At 66.5% G+C, this 17,297-nt stretch overlaps 10 protein-coding genes across 10 annotated transcripts; 5 read left to right on the forward strand and 5 right to left on the reverse strand.

Annotated features, from left to right (window-relative positions):
* Positions 1–273: 273 nt before the first annotated feature.
* On the forward strand, positions 274–1,212 carry MICPUN_100289 (mitochondrial carrier family; the record flags this gene model as incomplete). The annotated part of the gene is made up of 1 exon (XM_002501513.1): positions 274–1,212. The coding sequence occupies one exon, from the start codon at positions 274–276 to the stop codon at positions 1,210–1,212; it is 939 nt and encodes a 312-aa protein (XP_002501559.1).
* A 512-nt stretch (positions 1,213–1,724) lies between these two features.
* On the forward strand, positions 1,725–3,979 carry MICPUN_58242 (Solute:Sodium symporter family; the record flags this gene model as incomplete). The annotated part of the gene is made up of 2 exons (XM_002501514.1): positions 1,725–1,835; positions 1,949–3,979. The coding sequence occupies 2 exons, from the start codon at positions 1,725–1,727 to the stop codon at positions 3,977–3,979; spliced, it is 2,142 nt and encodes a 713-aa protein (XP_002501560.1).
* A 225-nt stretch (positions 3,980–4,204) lies between these two features.
* Positions 4,205–5,526, forward strand: MICPUN_94101 (predicted protein). Its single transcript, XM_002501515.1, has 2 exons — positions 4,205–4,285; positions 4,402–5,526. Exons 1-2 carry the CDS (start codon positions 4,248–4,250, stop codon positions 5,468–5,470), a joined length of 1,107 nt encoding a protein of 368 aa, XP_002501561.1. The 5' UTR covers positions 4,205–4,247; the 3' UTR covers positions 5,471–5,526.
* MICPUN_100292 (major facilitator superfamily) lies at positions 5,524–6,990 on the reverse strand (the record flags this gene model as incomplete). Its single annotated transcript, XM_002501919.1, has 1 exon — positions 5,524–6,990. One exon carries the CDS (start codon positions 6,988–6,990, stop codon positions 5,524–5,526), a length of 1,467 nt encoding a protein of 488 aa, XP_002501965.1.
* Positions 6,991–7,141: 151 nt separating this feature from the next.
* Positions 7,142–9,045, reverse strand: MICPUN_108185 (predicted protein). Its single transcript, XM_002501920.1, has 2 exons — positions 9,011–9,045; positions 7,142–8,653 (listed from the first exon to the last, which is right to left on the reverse strand). Exon 2 carries the CDS (start codon positions 8,618–8,620, stop codon positions 7,349–7,351), a length of 1,272 nt encoding a protein of 423 aa, XP_002501966.1. The 5' UTR covers positions 8,621–8,653; positions 9,011–9,045; the 3' UTR covers positions 7,142–7,348.
* An 858-nt stretch (positions 9,046–9,903) lies between these two features.
* Positions 9,904–10,314, forward strand: MICPUN_58246 (hypothetical protein; the record flags this gene model as incomplete). The annotated part of the gene is made up of 1 exon (XM_002501516.1): positions 9,904–10,314. The coding sequence occupies one exon, from the start codon at positions 9,904–9,906 to the stop codon at positions 10,312–10,314; it is 411 nt and encodes a 136-aa protein (XP_002501562.1).
* A 55-nt stretch (positions 10,315–10,369) lies between these two features.
* On the reverse strand, positions 10,370–11,111 carry MICPUN_58247 (predicted protein; the record flags this gene model as incomplete). The annotated part of the gene is made up of 1 exon (XM_002501921.1): positions 10,370–11,111. The coding sequence occupies one exon, from the start codon at positions 11,109–11,111 to the stop codon at positions 10,467–10,469; it is 645 nt and encodes a 214-aa protein (XP_002501967.1). The 3' UTR covers positions 10,370–10,466.
* A 169-nt stretch (positions 11,112–11,280) lies between these two features.
* On the reverse strand, positions 11,281–12,771 carry MICPUN_105515 (predicted protein). Its single transcript, XM_002501922.1, has 4 exons — positions 12,720–12,771; positions 12,512–12,560; positions 11,936–12,337; positions 11,281–11,795 (listed from the first exon to the last, which is right to left on the reverse strand). The coding sequence occupies exons 3-4, from the start codon at positions 12,161–12,163 to the stop codon at positions 11,328–11,330; spliced, it is 696 nt and encodes a 231-aa protein (XP_002501968.1). The 5' UTR covers positions 12,164–12,337; positions 12,512–12,560; positions 12,720–12,771; the 3' UTR covers positions 11,281–11,327.
* A 140-nt stretch (positions 12,772–12,911) lies between these two features.
* On the forward strand, positions 12,912–15,995 carry MICPUN_58249 (DEAD/DEAH box helicase; the record flags this gene model as incomplete). The annotated part of the gene is made up of 1 exon (XM_002501517.1): positions 12,912–15,995. One exon carries the CDS (start codon positions 12,912–12,914, stop codon positions 15,990–15,992), a length of 3,081 nt encoding a protein of 1,026 aa, XP_002501563.1. The 3' UTR covers positions 15,993–15,995.
* A 101-nt stretch (positions 15,996–16,096) lies between these two features.
* MICPUN_80859 (predicted protein) lies at positions 16,097–16,729 on the reverse strand (the record flags this gene model as incomplete). Its single annotated transcript, XM_002501923.1, has 1 exon — positions 16,097–16,729. One exon carries the CDS (start codon positions 16,727–16,729, stop codon positions 16,097–16,099), a length of 633 nt encoding a protein of 210 aa, XP_002501969.1.
* Between the last annotated feature and the right edge of the window lie 568 nt (positions 16,730–17,297).

Raw genomic sequence — 17,297 nt, forward strand, 5'->3', positions numbered from 1 at the left:
AAATGGGACGGAAAAGGGCCGAAAAGCAACAATCCCCCCAAAGAGAGAGCCACGGAAGACGAAGGCGCCGCGACCGCGAACTCGATACGCGACTATCGACGCGCGCACGATCGATCGCGTTTCCGTGGATACGCCCCGTCCATCGCGGATCGCCCGATCCAACCTCATTCCACCGGGACCCGCGTCGCTCCCGCGTCGGGGTCGACCGCGTCGATCGATTGATTCCCTCGCCCGCCGCCGCGAGTCCCACCCGCTTCGCGAACCGCCCGCGCGATGACGAACGAGTTTTGGGTCGACCTTTGGGCGGGCTGGATCGCCGGCGCCGCATCCGTCCTCGCGGTCCAGCCCGTGGACACCACCCTGACCCGCATGCAGGCCACGCGTTTGGCGCCCGGCGTGGACGGGAGCGCGAGAGCGGCGCTTCGCGTGGTGCTCGCCGAGGGGGGCGCGCGCGCTCTGTGGCGCGGAGCCGCGCCGATGACCGCGGTGATACCGGCGCAGAACGCGCTTCTCTTCGCAGGGTACGGCGTGGGCGAGCGGTGGGCGTCGCGCAGGGACAAAGACTCCGGTGGAAACCCCGACGGTTCGTCCCGCGAGTCGCTGCTCCCCGTCTTTTGCGGCGGCGTCGTCGGCGGAGTCCTCCAGTCCTTCGTCGTCTCCCCGTTCGAGCTCGTCAAGATCAGGCAGCAAGCCGCGGGCGGGGCGGTGACCCTCGCCGTGTCCACCCTCGCCGGTAACCTCGGCCGCGTTGGGCTTTGTACGAGGGGATTGGGCGCCACTTTACTCAGAGACGGCGTGCCGCACGGAGTGTGGTTTGCGGCGTACGAGTGGTCCAAGCGACGGATGGTCCAAGCGTCGAGAGATGATGATGATGATGAGGCGACGACGAGCCGCCGGACGGACGCGGCGGTGCCGTTGTGCGCCGGGGCGTTCGCGGCGGCGGTGGCGTGGGGGGTGGGCTACCCCGCGGACCTGGTCAAGACGAGGGTGCAGGCGCAGGCGGCGGCGGCGGCGGCGGCGGGTGGGGCGACGATGATGCGGTCGGCGCCGGGTCTGGCGGAGACGTGCGCGGCGATGCTTCGCGAGAGCGGCGGGGACGTCCTCAGGGCGTTCTATCGGGGGTTTGATCTCAAGCTGCTGAGGGCGGTGCCGGCGTCGGCGGTGTCGTTCTTCGCGTACGAGGAGGCGCGGCGATGGTTGGAGCGCGAGTGAAAAACCAAACTCTGACCCGAAGTTCAGCACGCACCGGGAAGAAAGTTCAACGCATGGACGGATTCCCACGTGTTTTGCGACGACCTTTTTTTCCCAGCCGAACTTTACTCCGAACCCCTCGGATTGACGGTCTAAGGACTCAGGGACGTCACGATGGAGAGGGGGTCGGGAAAAAATCTTCCCGAAACGTCCATTCGTGTTGACGACCCGGCGTTTCTTTGAGAATAAAAGTGCGATTTCCACCTTCCGTTGCCCAATCAAATCTCGTGGAACCCTCCCTCACCGAACACGCTGGCATGACGATCGGATTTTTTATCCTTTACCATTTTCGCGTTTTTTATAGACTACATCCACATACGATGGGATCGGCCGTTTTCACGGCATTGCCGCGATTGTGACGCTTTGGCGCGCGAAAGGTCGCGACGTCCACCAACTGTCTTGAAGTGACTTGGTGCGGTGAACGAATCGATGGGTGACGTCACCAGAATACGCATCGTCGCGAAGACATCGAGATGTCTCGCTACACCATGTACGCGCTTATGCTCGGCGCGGCCGTGGCCCTCGCGGTCACCGGCGGCGCCGATGCCGCTTGCATGAGCCAGAAGGACAACGACGACTTCTTCGTGCGTCCCCGCCCGAAAAATTGAATAACGGACTGTCCATCCCCCCCTCGCGCGAAGCCCGACTCGTGCGTTCCGCTGACGATGTCCCGACCCGTCCGTATCCCGCACATCAGGCCGGTCTCGCTGGCGCACCCATCCCTCTCGCGAATTCTTGCTGCCAGATGGATGTCTGCGCCATCCCTTGCCCCGCCGCGCACCCCAAGCCCGCCAGCGGGTTCGGCGTGGGCATCGGCATCATGATCGCCTTTTTCTGCGCCATCGGCCTCGGCGCCTTCTACTTCGTCGGCGGCAAGGCTGAGAACTTCTTCGTCGCCGGCCGGTCCCTGCCCCTCTTTGTTGTCACCCTCACCCTCGCGTCGCAGTCCATCGACAGCAACGCGCTCCTGGGTAACGCCGACCTCTCCTACAAGTACCACTTCTATGACGGAGCGGTCCTCCCCATCGGCCTTGGACTCTCTCTCATCCTCAACGGCATCTTCCTCGCGCACAAGGTGAACGAAGAGCTCGTCCTCACCCTCCCGGACATCTACGGCAAGAAGTACGGCAAGGCTGTGGAGATCGTCACCTCCATCTGCACCTGCTGCTCCTTCCTCTGCCTCCTCGCCGGTAACCTCGTGGGCATGAGCGTCATCCTCGCGTACATCTTCGACATCTCCGAGGTTGGCGCCGTGTTCCTCTCCGGCATCATCTGCCTCGCCTACACCGCCTGCGGTGGTCTCTTCTCCGTCGCCTACACCGACGTCGTCCAGGCGGCTATCGGCATGATCGGCTGCCTCTCGGTCGCCTACTGGCTCATCAACAACGCCAAGGAGGAGGCTCCCCCTCCCTCCATCGGCATGCCCAAGACTGCCGCCTACACGACCGTCACCAGCGGTACCGTCGCCAACCAGGACATCGGTTTCTACGTGTACCCCGACGACGCCACCGCCGCGATGTACGACGGCGTCGATTGCGAGTTCACCGCCGGCGCCAAGTGCTACAACGCCGCCAAGTGGTGCCCCTCTGAAGACAACTGCGTCGCCGACAACGCCGCCTACCCCATCGGCGACAAGCGCATCTTCGAGAACCAGATGACCGATCCGGCGGCTCTCACGCCATTCCCCAACGCCATCTTCTTCAACTGGGCCACCATCTTCGTGCTCGGCTTCGGCAACCTCGCCGCGCTCGACTTCCAGGCGAGGTGCATGGCGGCCAAGACCCCGCTTCAGGCTCGCATCGGCTGCATCCTCGGCGGCTTGCTCACCTTCTTCGTCGGCATCCCCTTCGCGTACCTCGGCGCCATCACCAGGTACTACTACGGCCCCGACTCCAAGTACGCCGAGTTCGAGGCGGACACCTGCTCCACGATCCTGGACCTGCCCACGTGCGCGGCGTGGAAACCCGACCCCCAGGCTTTCATCAAGCTGCTCACCACCGAGCCCCCTGCGTTCCTCGGCGGCTGGGGCCTCCTCGGCATCGTCGCCGCGTCCATGTCCACCTCCGACGGAGCCATCCTCGCGCTGGGCACCGTGTTCTCCCACAACGTCGTGCGCCACTTCGTCGAGTTCGACGACAAGAAGCTCCTCATGATCTCGCGCATCGCCACGATTCCCTTCGCCTTCATCGCCATGATCATCGCGTCGGCGTACAAGAGCGATCACCCCTCGGGCGCCACCGGCTACCTGCTCATCGTCGCGTTCGACATCGTGCTCGCGGGCTGCATCGTGCCCCTGTTCGCGGCCTTCTACTGGCCTTTCGGCAAGCCCAGCCCCGCCGCGGCGCTCATCGCCGTCGTCGGCGGTACCCTCCTCCGCGTCATCCTCGAGTTCAGCCTGCCCAAGGATGGCTGGCTCCTCCTCCCCTTCGCCAAGAAGGAGTTCTACGACTACGGCGTCCCCGTGAAAGACGAGGGTACCCTTTACCCCACCTGGTTCGATGTACCCGCGGACGAGAAGTGGACCCCTTCGTCGTGCCCGCAGACGAGGTTCGAGGACTACACCGGCGTCGACTCGCTCGCGTCCCCGCTGTTCTCCCTCGTTCTTTTCCTCCTCGTCTCCGGCATTGAGAAGATGAAGGGGTCGCCCCTCCTCGACTTCGGCGACTGGTCCGAGCCTTACAACAAGAAGATCAACGAAGATAACGCCGCACCCTTGACCAAGGCATGAGCTGTTGATGATTGTTCGAGACGGTTGAAAGAGACCGCTCCTTGTTCATCGTGTAAGACGTATCCCCTGGCATCAACCCGGGGCTTTTATAAGAGTAAATGTCAAAAAAATCCGACATCTTCACCGGTTCGTGACGCAGTCAGGTGCTCTCCTATCTGCCTATCTGCGGCGCTGAGATATTTCTCAAAAAGTGCACGATTCCCACGTCCCGCGCCAGCTGTTCCCAGCGACTGATATTCGCCCCCCCCTTGACCGGCATCCTCGCATCATGGCGACCGTCCTCGCGCGTTGCGCGTTTCCCATCAGGCGCGTCCTCCCAGACCGAACCTCCTCCTTCATACCGGATCGCATTTCCCGCTCACCCCGATTCGGCCCCAAAAAGCGTCGTGAGGCTAACAACGCCGCAACCGGGCTTTTCGCAGGCGCTCCGAGCCCCCTGCGCGCCGTATGCGCCGCTCCACGGTGTTTTCCAGGGCGATGTACGCCCCTGGCAACATGGGCAACGAGTCCGCGGCTCCCACATCAGACACCGACGCGTGGAATCCCATCGTCGATCCCCTCGGCTCGGATTTCACATCCAACGCGGTGCCCGCCGTGATGAAGGGCAAGGATCCGCAGTGCGTGCGCTTCGGCTTTCCCAAGGGATCGCTTCAGAAGTCCACCGAGGAGTTGTTCGCCCGCGCGGGTCTGCCCGTGAAGGTGAAGGATCGGAACTACTTCCCCACCGTCGAGGACGACGGCCTCAGCCTCGTCCTCTTCCGATCGCAGGAGATTCCTCGCTACGTCGCGGACGGCGTACTCGACGCCGGCATCTGCGGGCGCGATTGGATCGTGGAGAACGGCTCCGACGTCGTCGAGGTTGCCGAGCTTAAGTACTCCAAGGCGACGTCCAACCCCGCGCGATGGGTCGTGGCGGTCCCCGAGGACTCGCCCGTGGAAACCGCCGCGGACCTCGAGGGAACGCTCATCGCGTCTGAACTCGTACACACGACCGAGCGCTTCTTTCTCGACAGGGGGATCCAGGGCGTGAAGGTTGAGTACTCGTGGGGTGCGACGGAGGTGAAGGCGTCGCTCCCCGGCGTCGGCGCCATCGTCGACATCACCGAGACCGGCAGCTCCCTCCGCGCCAACAAGCTCCGCGAGGTTGCGACGATTCTCGAATCGACCACCCGCCTGATCGCCAACAAGGACGCGTGGAAGGACCCCATCAAGCGCGCCAGGATCGAGGACCTCGCTCTTCTACTCCAGGGCGCCATCGACGGCAAGAAGAAGGTCGGGCTCAAGATGAACCTGCCCACCGCGTCGGTTCCCGAGCTCAGCGCTCAGCTCCCGAGCGAAAAGTCCCCGACGGTGTCGCCGCTTCTGGACAACGATTACTGCGCCGTGGAGGTGGTGGTGGACGAGGGAACCGCGAAGGACCTCGTGCCGCTGGTGCGACGCATGGGAGCCACCGGCATCGTGACGTATCCCATCAACCTTTCCATTCACTGATGAGCCAGAGCGGCGGCGGCGACTGGATTTTCTAATTTTATGACAAAATCATCTCACGGGAACCCCCCGTCGTCCCCATCCCCGACCTCCCCGTCCAGGAGCGGTCGTCGCATCTCCGGCGCCGTCGCCTCCGAAGACGACCCCTCGTTGCCGCTCGCACGCGCTCGTCTCGCGCCACCCCTCGCACGCACGTCGGCGACGAGCGCCGAGCCGAGCGTGACAGCCCCCGCGGCCAAAAAGCCGGCGCACGACGCGGCCATCGTCCACGCCTCCTCTCCGCTCTCGGCGTACCATCTCGCCGCGAGGAACGGCCCTACGCCCGCCCCGGTCGCCGCGCCGAGCTCGAAGAGCGCCTGACGCAAGCCCGTGAGATTGAACATGCGCGAACCCTGCGCTATGCCGTTGGGAAACAGTCCCGCGGTGCCGGCGCCGACGACGCCGGTGAGCGTCCACAGCGCCCACCCGCCCGACGCGTCGCCGGGCGTGGACCAGTACGTCGCGAGCGTCGCCAGCGCGCTCAGCGCCGCGACGTGCGACCACGCGAGCGCCGTGAGCGGGCGCAGGTCCGGGACTAGCCCCAGCGCGAACCTCGTGGCGGTGAAACACGCCCAAAACGTAGACGTGAGCGCCGCCGCCGTCGACACGGAGAGCCCCTCTCGCGCTCGAGCCACGGTGAATATCCACGACCCGAACGTCACCTCCCCGGCCACGTTCAACGCCATGTATGCCACCATCGGCGCCAGGACGGTCAGCGGCGCGGCGACGGACGCGTCGACTCGACCCCGATCACGTTCCCCCGCCCCGCCCTCCGCGTCCAAACGCGCCCCGTCTAAACTTGCCCCCAGGATGGGTATCTCGTCCCCGAGCTCGTCCCCGACGATCCGGGACCCACCGTTCCGGGACCCGTCGTCGTCGTCCCCGTCATCCGCCGCGTCCGGCGTCTTGGCGACGGACGCGACGAGCGCCAACGCGACGTAGCACGCGGCGCACGCGGCGAAGGTTGCGTCGAAGCCCGCGCCGTGGACCGGCATGGCCGCGTCGAGCGCCGCGAACGCGAGGGGTGCGACGATGGACGCGAGCCCGAAGGCGCCCATGGTGAAGTTGAGGGCCGCCGCGCATCGCTCGTGGAACACGCGGACGAGGCAGACGCGGATGGATACGCCAATCATGGGCAGCGTCGCGCCCTGCGCCACCGCCAGCGCGTTGACCTGCCAGATCGCGGTGCAGAGCGGCATGGCGCCGACGGAGAGGGCCCTCAGGACGCATCCCGCCGCGAACACCGCGTGAGGGTCCACCCTGTCGAGGAGCAAGCCCGTGGGGATCGCGAAAACACCCCCCGAAACCCCCCCGATGCCTAGATACGTCCCCAAGGCAGCCGGAGAGGAGGCTCCGACACGCGTCGCCAGCTCCGGTATGATGGGTCCACGGAGACTGATGAAGAGGCCGTTGCTGAAGCTCCCGAAGGTGTAGAGGTAGAGGTACGGGTTGGACAGCATGTGCGCGGGGGAGGATGAGGCCATCGCCGCGTTTCCCTCCTCCGGGTACCGCATACCCGCTGTGGCGGAAGTCGGGAAACCTCTCGGAGTTTTGGATGTTCCAATTCAGCTTTGTGGTTTTGACAGGGCGGCGCGTTGACGGGGCGTTGACGGGAGGCGCGCGCGGACGAGTGACGTGTGTGTTATCTTGGGTGATATAAAATGGACCTCCGCGGCGCCTCGATCGCCGCGGGTGTGGTGCCTTGGGTGTAAACAGAATTAATCCCGGTTGTTCGAGGGTATGTACACGTCGCGCTCGGCGACTCTTCATCTTTGGCATCCATCCATCCTTCCATCCGTCTCCTTCTCCTCCTCCTCTCGACGCCCGCGAGGGTCCGGCGGGTTAGCGCCTGCCCCTCCTCGCACCGTAGGCCGCGCCGCCACCGCTGGGGCGGTTGAGGTCGTGCGCCGGGGTGAACATGTTTCCGCCAGCCATGGATCCGCGACGGGGCGTCTTCTCCGCGGGCATGCCGAAGGCACCCTTGGCGGCTCGGGGCTTGGACGCGCCACCCGAGGGCGCCGCCGCGAGAGCCGGCGCGCCGCCCCTGCGAATGCCCGGGAGCTTGTCGCCGCCGCGCCCGGATTGGTAGTTGGTGCGATGACGCTCGAGGTGGAAGTCGATGGCGCCGCGGAGCTCCAGGCCCTTCTCGCGGCCGATGTAGAGCTTCTCAACCAGGTGGTCCATCTTCTCCTTGGTGATGTCGAGCTCGCGCTTGCGCTCCATCACCTCATCCTTGGCCAGGCTGACAGCGTTGGCGGCGGCGTCAGCCTGGGACTTCCACCTCATCATCTCGTTACCCATGGAGTTGGTGCGCTGCTCGAGTTCATCCCGCAGACGGTCAATCTCGGACGCGAGTCGGCTCACCTTGGCGTTGTGTTCCGCCTCGAGCTTGAGCCTGGCGACGGTTTCCTCCTGACGAATCGCCTCCTCGGCTCGGGCCAGGGCGTCGGCGGATCGCGCAGCTTCCTGGCGCGCCTCCTCGATCTCCTGCTGGATCTTGGCCTTCTCCGCCTGGAGGTTACCCTGCTCGGCGGAGAGCGCAGCCTTGAGCGCGGCGTTGCGCTGCTGCTCGTGGGACAGGTTCTGGAGATCCGCCATCGCCTGCTCCTTGAGCTCGATCTCGTCTTCGAGCCTCCTGGACACCTCCTCGACCTGCTCCTCGAGGCGGAACTTCTGGGCCTGGGACTGCTTGAGCTGCTGCTCGAGGCTCGCCATGAGCTGGCTGATCTCCTGCGTCGTCTGTTCCTCCGACAAGAGCTGCTGCTCCGCCGTCTCCAGGCGGTGCTCAAGCTCGGCGATGCGGCCGGCGGCGTCCTCGTCCGCCGCCTGAGCAGCGCCGAAGTCGTCACCCTCGCCACCCGGGGATCCCGGTTCACCGGCGCCCTCGCCGATGGACTTGAGCGCCTCGGGGTCCGCGCCCTCGGGGGACGCGGGTTCGGGCACGGCGGCGGGCGGCGACGCGGGCGCAGCCGTCTTCTTCGCCTCCGTCACCGCCTCGCCGGATTGATCTTCAACTTGCGCAGATTCATCGGCGGGTTCATCGGCGTCGGCGGGGTCCGGGTCGGCGGCGACAGCCTCGGAGACGGGCTCGCCGGTGGGCTCGGGCTCGGTCATCGCCTCCTCGCCCTCGGGAGCGTCGGCGGCGGTCTGCGACGGGGAAGGGAACGGGGAGCGGGGGGAGGCGGCGTCAGTCGTCGGTCGATTTGTGGATTTTTCAGTCGGTCGTCTACCGTCCATCGAGGGTCTCCTCGGCAACGGGGGAGGCGGGCGGGCGGACGGTCGGATCGGGCCGCGGGCGCGCCGCCGCGCGCGGGGAACGAGGCGCGGGGGTGTGCCCGCGGGCTCGATTCGCGGCTGGCGATCGAGACCCGCGCGCCCCGCGGGTCGGGCGCGATCCATCGCGGCGGCGTTCCCGCGGCGATCGATCGCCGAGCGCCCGCGTGAGGTGCGGATTCACGCCAGGGCCGCGCGTTGACCAAAACGGGATGGCGAAGCAAAACTCACCTCGTCGGAGGGCGCGTCGACGGACTCGGAGACGGGGCCGGCCGTCTCTTCGGCGGTAACCTCGGGTTCGGTCATGGGCTGCGGGTCGAGGGATCGGGGAGGCGGGAGGGGTTCGCGTCAGCGTCTCGCGTCAGCGTCGGTCGATCGGGCCGGCGGGAAGAATCGGGCAGAATCGCGTCGGGCGATAGAATTGGAGCGGGATGCGTGTCCCGGGCGGATCCCGTCGCGAACGCGCGGGTTCGGACCGGGCGAGGACGCGTAGCGCGGCGATGAAGGACGTCTCCGGTGGAAAGGATGGGTTGATCGGGTCGGCGCGCTCACCTCCTCGCCCGCGACCTCTTGCTCGGCTTCAGACATGACGGCGTAGTAGGCGGTGCTGCTTTGGTGTCAGTCCAAAATTGGGACGTCCAATTGTCCTCGGGGAAGAGAGCGCGCGGTGTCGTTGACTTCTCGCTCTGGGCTCGTTACCGCGCCTGCGTGAAGAACACGAGGCTGGTGCGTGAGCTGGTCGTGCGTTCGCGACGGAGCCGGTGTTGGGCCGAGCGCTCGCGCGTGCGTTTAGTGGCCCGCTCGCTGGGCTTTCGTGGAATTATCAGGCTTTTTTCCGCGGCTTCGCTTCGCTTCGCTTGCCAAGCAAAAAACCAAAAAGCTTTGCCGGATCAGACTGAAACCCATACGAGATCATCACGAGATCACGCGACCAAAAGCGTTGACTTCCTAATCGGGAAATTAGGGATTCTTTCCTGGGTTTCGGCAGCTCGACTGCCTCCGAGGATCGATCGGCTCACCTTCTCACATCGGAGAAAAAAGCGACGGGCGTACTCACGGGGGAATTCTCGAGCGGTGGCGACCACTGAGGCCAGCGCACGACACTCGTTCGAGAGCCCGTCGCGATGGGCGCGACGTCCTACGAGAAGGTCCGCGGGGGTAAGTTCAGCTTCAAGGGCGGAGGCGATCTCTCGGTCAAGTCGGAGAAGAAGCGGAAGAAGGAGAAGAAGAAGGCCAAGGCGTTGGCTGCCGCGATGGAGGCGGCGAGGAAGGAGGGCGTCGTCGTGGGGCAAGGGATCGGCGGGGACCCGGGCGGCGACGCCAAGGGGACGTATGAGGAGCTGTTTCCGTACGAGGTGAAGCGGCAGCAGGAGGGCAAGGGCAGGACCCAGTGCTGGGGCACCAACTACAGAGCCGCGCCCGAGATCCTACACGGGTACACGGAGAGCTGGAAGAACAAGAAGTCGCACGAGATGTCGGTGGAGGAGCGCCTGGACCTGCGGTGCGGCGGCAAGGCGGACAAGTTCTGCAAGTGACGCGAGTGCCGGCGGATAGACGCGGATAGAGCAAGAACAGTGACTCGTATCAGTTGAAGATACAGGTTGTGATATGATAGTACAATACAGCGCAGCGAACGATGAAGGGACAAACGAATCGTACTCGCCCCTTCGGCTCTCCCGCCTCCTCCTCACTTTCCCGGCGCGACCGGGGCGACGGGGACGTCCATCGCCTGCCCCGGCGGCGCCTGGTACGACCCGCCCCCAATCCCGGCGACGCGCCCGTTGGCGTCGTAAGGGTACTTCGGCCTCCATCGCGTGGTGATCCCCCACCGCCTCAGGTGCCTCGTCTCCTGGCACGTCGCGCACGGCGCGCAGCAGAGGTAGAGGCAGAAGTCTTCGATCTTCTCGTCGTCACCCTCGCACAGGCACGAGAAGCACGAGCACAGGCCGCAGTCGGTTCCTTTGATGTTGTGCCGCCTTCGCATCTTCTGCCTGTGCGTCATGCCGTACCACGCGAATAAGAGCTGGTTCGCGGTGGAGAGGGGCTGGACCGCGGGGCCCAAGGAGGGCGCGGTGGAGGCGACGAAACCCAGGAGGTTGGGCACCACGACGGTCAGCCCGCACACCCTGAGCAGCGCGGGGTGGAAATCCTCCGTCCCGGCGTCCGTCGCGTTCCACGCGAACAGCGATTGATAGCAGCCGAGCGGGCAGCAACCCCACAAACACACTTCGCAGTCCGAAAAGAAGTCGAGACAGCCGTCGGCCCACGGCACCGGCGGGTTCACGCCGCGCTCGGCGTCGCTGATGGCCTGATAGTTCCCCGGAGTCGACATGGCTCTCGCGCGCGTGGGCGGGGTGCACGGCGGACTGGCGACGCGGCGCGACGGACGGGGGGGAATTGTCTTTTTTTTTCCGCGTTCAACACCCCACGCACGCGCAAGAAAATCGGGTCTGCAAGACGAGCCGGTGAGAGTGTGGGCGGTTTTCGGCGGGGGCGGCGACGTCGCGCGACTCGGTGTTATTACGCACGCATCGATCGTCACCTACGCTCACGACTGGACCGCCGACACCGACAGCGCACCACCGGCGTCCACCGCGGGTCCCGCGACGCCCCCGTCGACCGCGACGCCGTCCACGCCGCCGTCCGCCGAGCACGGGTCGCCCTCCGCCTTTCTCTTCCCCGCGAGCACCGACCCGACGATCGACCCGTTCGCGTCGCCGATCGGCCCCGGTCCCGCGTCACCCGCGTCCGTCTCGGTGCTCGTTCCGTCCGCGTCGACACGGGCTCCCACGCCGTTCGTGGCGACGGGGTGGTCCCCGCCCGGCCCCGGCCCCGTCGCCGTCGCCGGCCCCGTCCCCACGAGCGACGACACAAACGCCGTCTGTTCCAAGTTGACCGGGTCATTCTCGTGTCTCACCCTCGCCGGGTTCACGTCGACGTCGTCCGGTTCGTCGGGCGGCGCGTTCGAGGACGCCACCGTGCCCGTCACCGTCATCAGCTTCTCCACGGCGTGCACCTGCGATTGGAGTGGGTAGGGGTTCGGCTCCCGTCGGTTCTTTCGGCAAAGGTCTTTCGGTGACTCTCGGGCGGTACACGTCGGACGGGCGCGGGTGCATCGGTCCGGGTCCCGGCGCGAGGAGGGCCGCTAAAACGCACCAGCTTCTCTATCTTCGTGTAGTACTCGCGCGGCGCGAGGAGCAGCTCGCACAGCCTCTGCGACGTGAACGGCGGCGCCGGGAACTGCGCCAATTCATTCGCGAGTCTCTCCGCCGCATCCGCCGCCGCCGCATCCTCCGCTCGCGGCGGCCCGACGTCCACCTTGGCGCCGGTGCTCCGTTGGGCGCGCGCGAACTCTTTCATCGACGCGCGCATCAGCGCCACCATCGCGGGTCTCGTGACGTCCCAGGTGAACCTGCGTCGTTTGGGTCGAGGCGATCAGAGACGGGGGGGTGCCCGGGTTTTTTGGAATGGGGAGGAGGTTGGGAGGGAGACGGGCGGTCGGGGTGGGGCGGGGCGACGCGGGGCTCACCTGACGCATCCCGTCCGCGCGATCTCGACCTGCGAAGAAGGGGTGAACGGCGATGAGGAGGTCAGCGCGAGCGGGAGGGCGTCGAACGCGGCGCACTACGCGCACGGAGCGCGCGGGGACGGAGCGCACTACACGTCAGCTGGAAAAATGCGATTGACCCGCCACGGCGCGGATCGACGCGAGCTTCCCCGGGCGGTTCGCACCATCGCGTCCCTCACGAGTCCCTCCACCTTCCTGTCGCTTTCGGGCAGCCTGCGATCGCGAGCGGGAGCGGGTCCGGGTCAGCGCGAGGAGGGGGTCGACGATCGTGCGGGTTCGTCAGCGAAGGCTAGCTAGGGCAACCGGAGGTTGCCGCGACTGGCGAGGGAGGGTCACCGGCGCGGAGTCGGGGAACACGCGGTGTCGACTCACGTCATGATCGCCCGGAGCGCCCTCAGAGTTTCATCGTGTGCGGGAGTCCCCGCCATCGTCTCGGTCGCCTGCGCGGGCCGGAGAGTGTTTCCCATGGCCAAATTTCCGCCATCGTCCCGTCCAACGCTTTGAAAGTTTCACCCGCAGCTGGCCCGTCTCTGCGACACACGGGAAGGACGCGTCGAGGGTGCGATGGCGTCGGCGCCCTTCGTTGGAAGGGCGCGTGATCGATCTGGGCAAGGATCGCTCGACGAGCTCCCTCGTCAGTCGTGCGCGCCGCCGCCGCCTCGCAGACCCGGAGACCCGGCTTGCTCCCCCTTCCTTCAGGTGGACACGCCGATGGAGACGTCGAGGCCCGCCGGGCGGACATCCGAGGAGAGTGCGGCTGCATCGACCGGACCTCTCCGACCGATAAACCTCCTAACATCCCGATGCGACCACCCGAGCGCGTCCACATCCTTCAAGCGCGACGACACGGGTCTCGTCTCCTCAGCTTTGGCGATGCGTCACCGACCGGCGTCGTTACGTTTGGAGGACCTGGGCTTGCCACCGTCCGTGGTCGAACGATTCGGTGAACGTGGCGTCAAGACGATGTACGCGTGGCAGCGTGGGGCCATAGATTCTGCCTCCGATGGGTCCAACCTGGTGTTCTGTGCGCCGACATCGGGCGGGAAGAGTCTGGTTGCGGAGGTTCTTCTCGTCAAGGCGCTGATGCGTCGCGGACGACAGGGACGGGCCCTGTTCGTCCTTCCCTTCCACTCGCTCGTCAACGAGAAGTCCAAAGACCTCGAGAAGATACTCGCGCCCATGTACAGAAAGCGGACGCCGGGAGATGGCCGCTCGCCCGTCGTGGTCCGCGCATTCGCGGGCGAGACCGAAGGCGCGCCGCTCGCTCGCCCCCTCGGCTGTCCGGGGCAGAACGAGATCGTGGCGGTGACGACCATCGAGAAGGCGTCGGTGACGATATCGCGCCTGGCGGAGGAGGGTAGGCTCGGAGAGCTGTGCGCGGTCGTGGTGGACGAACTTCACCTCGTCGGCGAGGAGGGACGCGGAGGCGTCCTCGAGTCGATGCTCGCGAAGCTCAGGTTCGCCGACAGACGCGGCGCGTTCGGCGAGACGGGCGGCGGCCCACAGATCGTGGCGATGAGCGCCACGGTGTCGCACGAGTCGCTGGAGCGGCTCGCGGGTTGGCTGGACGCGCGTCTGTTCATCACAAACTACAGGCCCGTGGAGCTCAAAGAACACGTCGTGAATCACCGCGGCGAGGTTTTCCTGAAGCGGGCGGCGCGGGGAAAGATTCGCGGAAAGGACGACAAGGAAAACGACGGTCTTGGGAAGCGAGGACCTCCCGGACCCTTCGAGGGACTCTTCGAGAAGAAGGAACGCGATGTGCCCCTTCACCTCGTACGGGCGACGGAGATCAAGTCCGGCGCCGACCAGACGGCGGGAGCGCTCGCGGCGGAGACTGCCGTCCGAGGTCATTCGTGCCTCATCTTCTGCCCATCGCGGAAGAGGACGAGGACCCTGGCGGTACAGCTCGCGCGCGCGTTCGAAACGACGATGCCCTCACCGCGCCGGGAGGTGGCGTCGGCGCGGGACGGACTGGCTCGCGCGCTGGCGTACGCGGCCGAGGGTGCACCGGATCGGGACCTGGTCGAGTGCTGCCGGCGCGGCGTGGCGTATCACCACGCGCACCTGAGCAAACGGGAGAAGGACCTGGTAGAGGACGCGTTCAGGCGAGGGACACTGCACACGCTGACGTGTACCACCACCCTCGCGGCGGGGGTCAACCTGCCGGCTCGCAGGGTGGTCATCTTGGAGGGCAACTACGGGAACTCCGCGTCGACGTATCGGCAGATGGCGGGGCGAGCGGGACGCGCCGGTCAGTCCGACGAGGGGGAGTCTTTCGTCATCCCGGCCGACCTGGGCAACGGGGCGGGCGACAAGGTCGCGCGCGACGCCGCAGCCGCCGCCGCGTTCGCGACCGTGGTCTCCCGCCTTCCCGCGCTTCGAAGCCAGCTGCTACCGCCCGGGGATGGCGACGACGAGGTCAACGAGGCGATCGCGGGTCTCGTCCTCCAGTGCATCGCGGCGGGAACTCTTCGGACCGGAAAGGACGGGTTCGACCTGCTGATGAGCACGTTCGCGTGGAGCGTACCGTCGCATCGGCCGAGACTCACCGCCGCGCTGAAGGCGGCGCTCGAGCACCTCCGCGATCTCGGGCACGTGGAGACCCGGTGGGTTGGGGTGGATAAAAAACATGGGGGCGGACCCGGATCCGGAACGACGCGGAGCGGGCGGGACGCGGAATGGGCGCCGACGCTCGCCGGGCGCGCGTCGCATCGCAGCGCGCTTCCACTGAGCCACGCCGTGGCCCTTCACCGTGACCTCCAGTCCGTGGTCCGCGAGGGCCTGCTCCTTCACTCGCCGACCGTACCGGAGAGGACGTTCGGTCGGCTCCACCTCCTCTTTCTCTGCGCGCCGCGCGGGGACGCCGCGGGCGGCGGCCGGGGTCGCAACCCGTTCGAGCGCCTGAGGTGGGACGAGTGGTACGGCGTGCTGGACAGGAACCAGGCGATCGGGGAACTGGGCGACCGCCTCGGGGCGACGCGCGCGTTCGCCATGAGGATGGTTCGAGCCGGTCGCGGTCACCGCGGCGCCGAGAAGGAGGCGCACTCGCGACTCGCCGCCGCCGCCGCGCTCGGGGACGTGATCGAGGGCCGCGCCTGCGCCGCCGACCTGGCGCAGGCGTGGACTCCCGTCGTTGACGGAGCCGAGATGGGCGCCGGGACGCTTCAGCAGCTTCAGGTGGACGCGTGCGCCAACGCGGCGATGGCGGCGAACATGTCTCGCGAGGCTGGGTGGAACTCGCTGGCGACGCTCCTGGACGGGTTGTCCAAGGAGCTGGACGGCGGCGCCGTGCGCGAGCTGGCCGGGCTGATGGAGGTGGCTCGCGACGGCGTGCACGGGTTCGCGATGACCGCGGCGAGGGCCAGGGCTCTGTACAAGGCTGGGATACGGTCCCCGGAGGAGGCGGCGTCTGCGGGCGAAGACGACCTCGCCGCGGCGCTGCTCAGGGCGGGCGGCGGGGCGAGGGGCGGGGGGGCCTCGGGCGTGGGTTCGATGGCTCTCTCCGATGTGTTCAACGATGCGAAACGTGCCATGACGAGGAGAGCCGCGAGAGACATCGTCGTCGCGTGCGTCGCGCACGAGAGACGGCGACTCGAGGCTATCGTCTCCGAGAACTGGGACGGCAAAGACGGGGACGATTGATGACGAACAAAACGTGTGTACGAACAAAAGCATATCACGCGACGCTAACACTAGGCACGATAGGATAGAATAATATCTTGAAGGACCGTCGATTATTAAAAGTTTTAGAATGGGAGCGGGGGCAGGAGACCCTCGTTCCCTGGCTCGCGGTATTTCTTTTTGTTCGGCGGCGTCAGGCGGAAGGATCGGATGGCGCTCTCGAACCCGTCCGCGTTGACGTCCCAGAACGACTCCGGCGAGGAGAAGGTGCAGGTGTACAGGTAGTCGCCCCTGATCGCGGTCACCCCCAGGGAGTGCCTGAACGTGGTCGCCTCGCGCTCCTGCAGGTTGGGCGATCCCTGGCTGATGTACTCGTAGTACACGTAATCTGTCCCGTCGATGCTCTCCTTCTTCGCGCTCTCCACCTCCGCCAGCGAAACCTTCTGACCGGTGGCGATACGACCCGTCGCCCTGTCCGCGAGCACGCCCTCCGCCACCTGCCGCGGCTTCCAGTCCTTTTGATCGACCTTCGCCAGCTTGGGCGGCGCGGGTCCCACGGTGACTGTAGCGGTGAGCGGTCCCTTGAACGAGATGAGCTCGTACACGATCCTCTGGCGCGCGTCGGGGCTCATGGGCTCGGCGCTGGAGTACGTCTCGCGTACCCTGCTCGTCGCCCACTTGATCGCGTCGCCGTTGGACGTCTCGCTGGGGTACGAGAACTGGTACGCCATGACGGGCTGCGAGACGGGCGCGGACATCGCGACGGCCCTCTTGGGTGGGGGCGCGGGAGGCGCGGGAGGCGCGGGCGCGGTCTCGGGCGCGGGCGCGGTCTCGTCGTCGGCGATCGCGGGAAACGCGGCCGCCGCCGCGAGCAGCGCCGCGGAGTCCACCAGCACGGCGCGGCGACCGCGGACGGCCTCGGCCTCGTCCGCCGGAGACGACGATCGGAGGTCACCGCGGTTGGAGGACGCGCGCGCGGCGACGGCGCACCTCCCCGCGGTGGGCCGGGACGCCGCCGATTTTGAGCTCGCGACGCGCGACTTGATCATCGTCGCGGAGCATACCGCCGCGCACGAGGCGGACATGGCTGAGACCGACGCCATCGGTTACGCCGATCGCGGTTTGTTATCCTGATTGAGTTGGGTCAGTTCAGTTGGTCAAGTTGGCTGGCCTGCTGGCAGGTGGGAGCAGGGGCTTGCAAACAAAAAAAAAGTCTTGATGAGATCAAAAAGTTGCCTCCGCCACCCGACGGTTCGGGACCCGAGATTTGATTCCGCGCCGAGATCGGAACTGCTCGGCCGATAGGGTGCCCGGGAGCGTGATTGT

Source organism: Micromonas commoda, chromosome 4 (genome assembly GCF_000090985.2).
Source record: "Micromonas commoda chromosome 4, complete sequence".
Classification (NCBI taxonomy): Eukaryota; Viridiplantae; Chlorophyta; class Mamiellophyceae; order Mamiellales; family Mamiellaceae; genus Micromonas; species Micromonas commoda.

What these genes read in the sequence shown, in the direction of transcription:
- MICPUN_94101 (XM_002501515.1), top strand. Translation starts at nt 4,248, where the DNA reads ATGGCGACCGTCCTCGCGCGTTGCGCGTTTCCCATCAG. An exon ending in CGTTGCGCGTTTCCCATCAG is followed by an intron (nt 4,286 to 4,401) that starts GCGCGTCCTCCC and finishes GGCTTTTCGCAG; the next exon opens with GCGCTCCGAGCCCCCTGCGC.
- MICPUN_108185 (XM_002501920.1), bottom strand. Translation starts at nt 8,620, where the DNA reads ATGACCGAGCCCGAGCCCACCGGCGAGCCCGTCTCCGAGGCTGTCGCC.
- MICPUN_105515 (XM_002501922.1), bottom strand. Translation starts at nt 12,163, where the DNA reads ATGGTGGCGCTGATGCGCGCGTCGATGAAAGAGTTCGCGCGCGCCCAA. An exon ending in ACACGAAGATAGAGAAGCTG is followed by an intron (nt 11,796 to 11,935) that starts GTGCGTTTTAGC and finishes CTCCAATCGCAG; the next exon opens with GTGCACGCCGTGGAGAAGCT.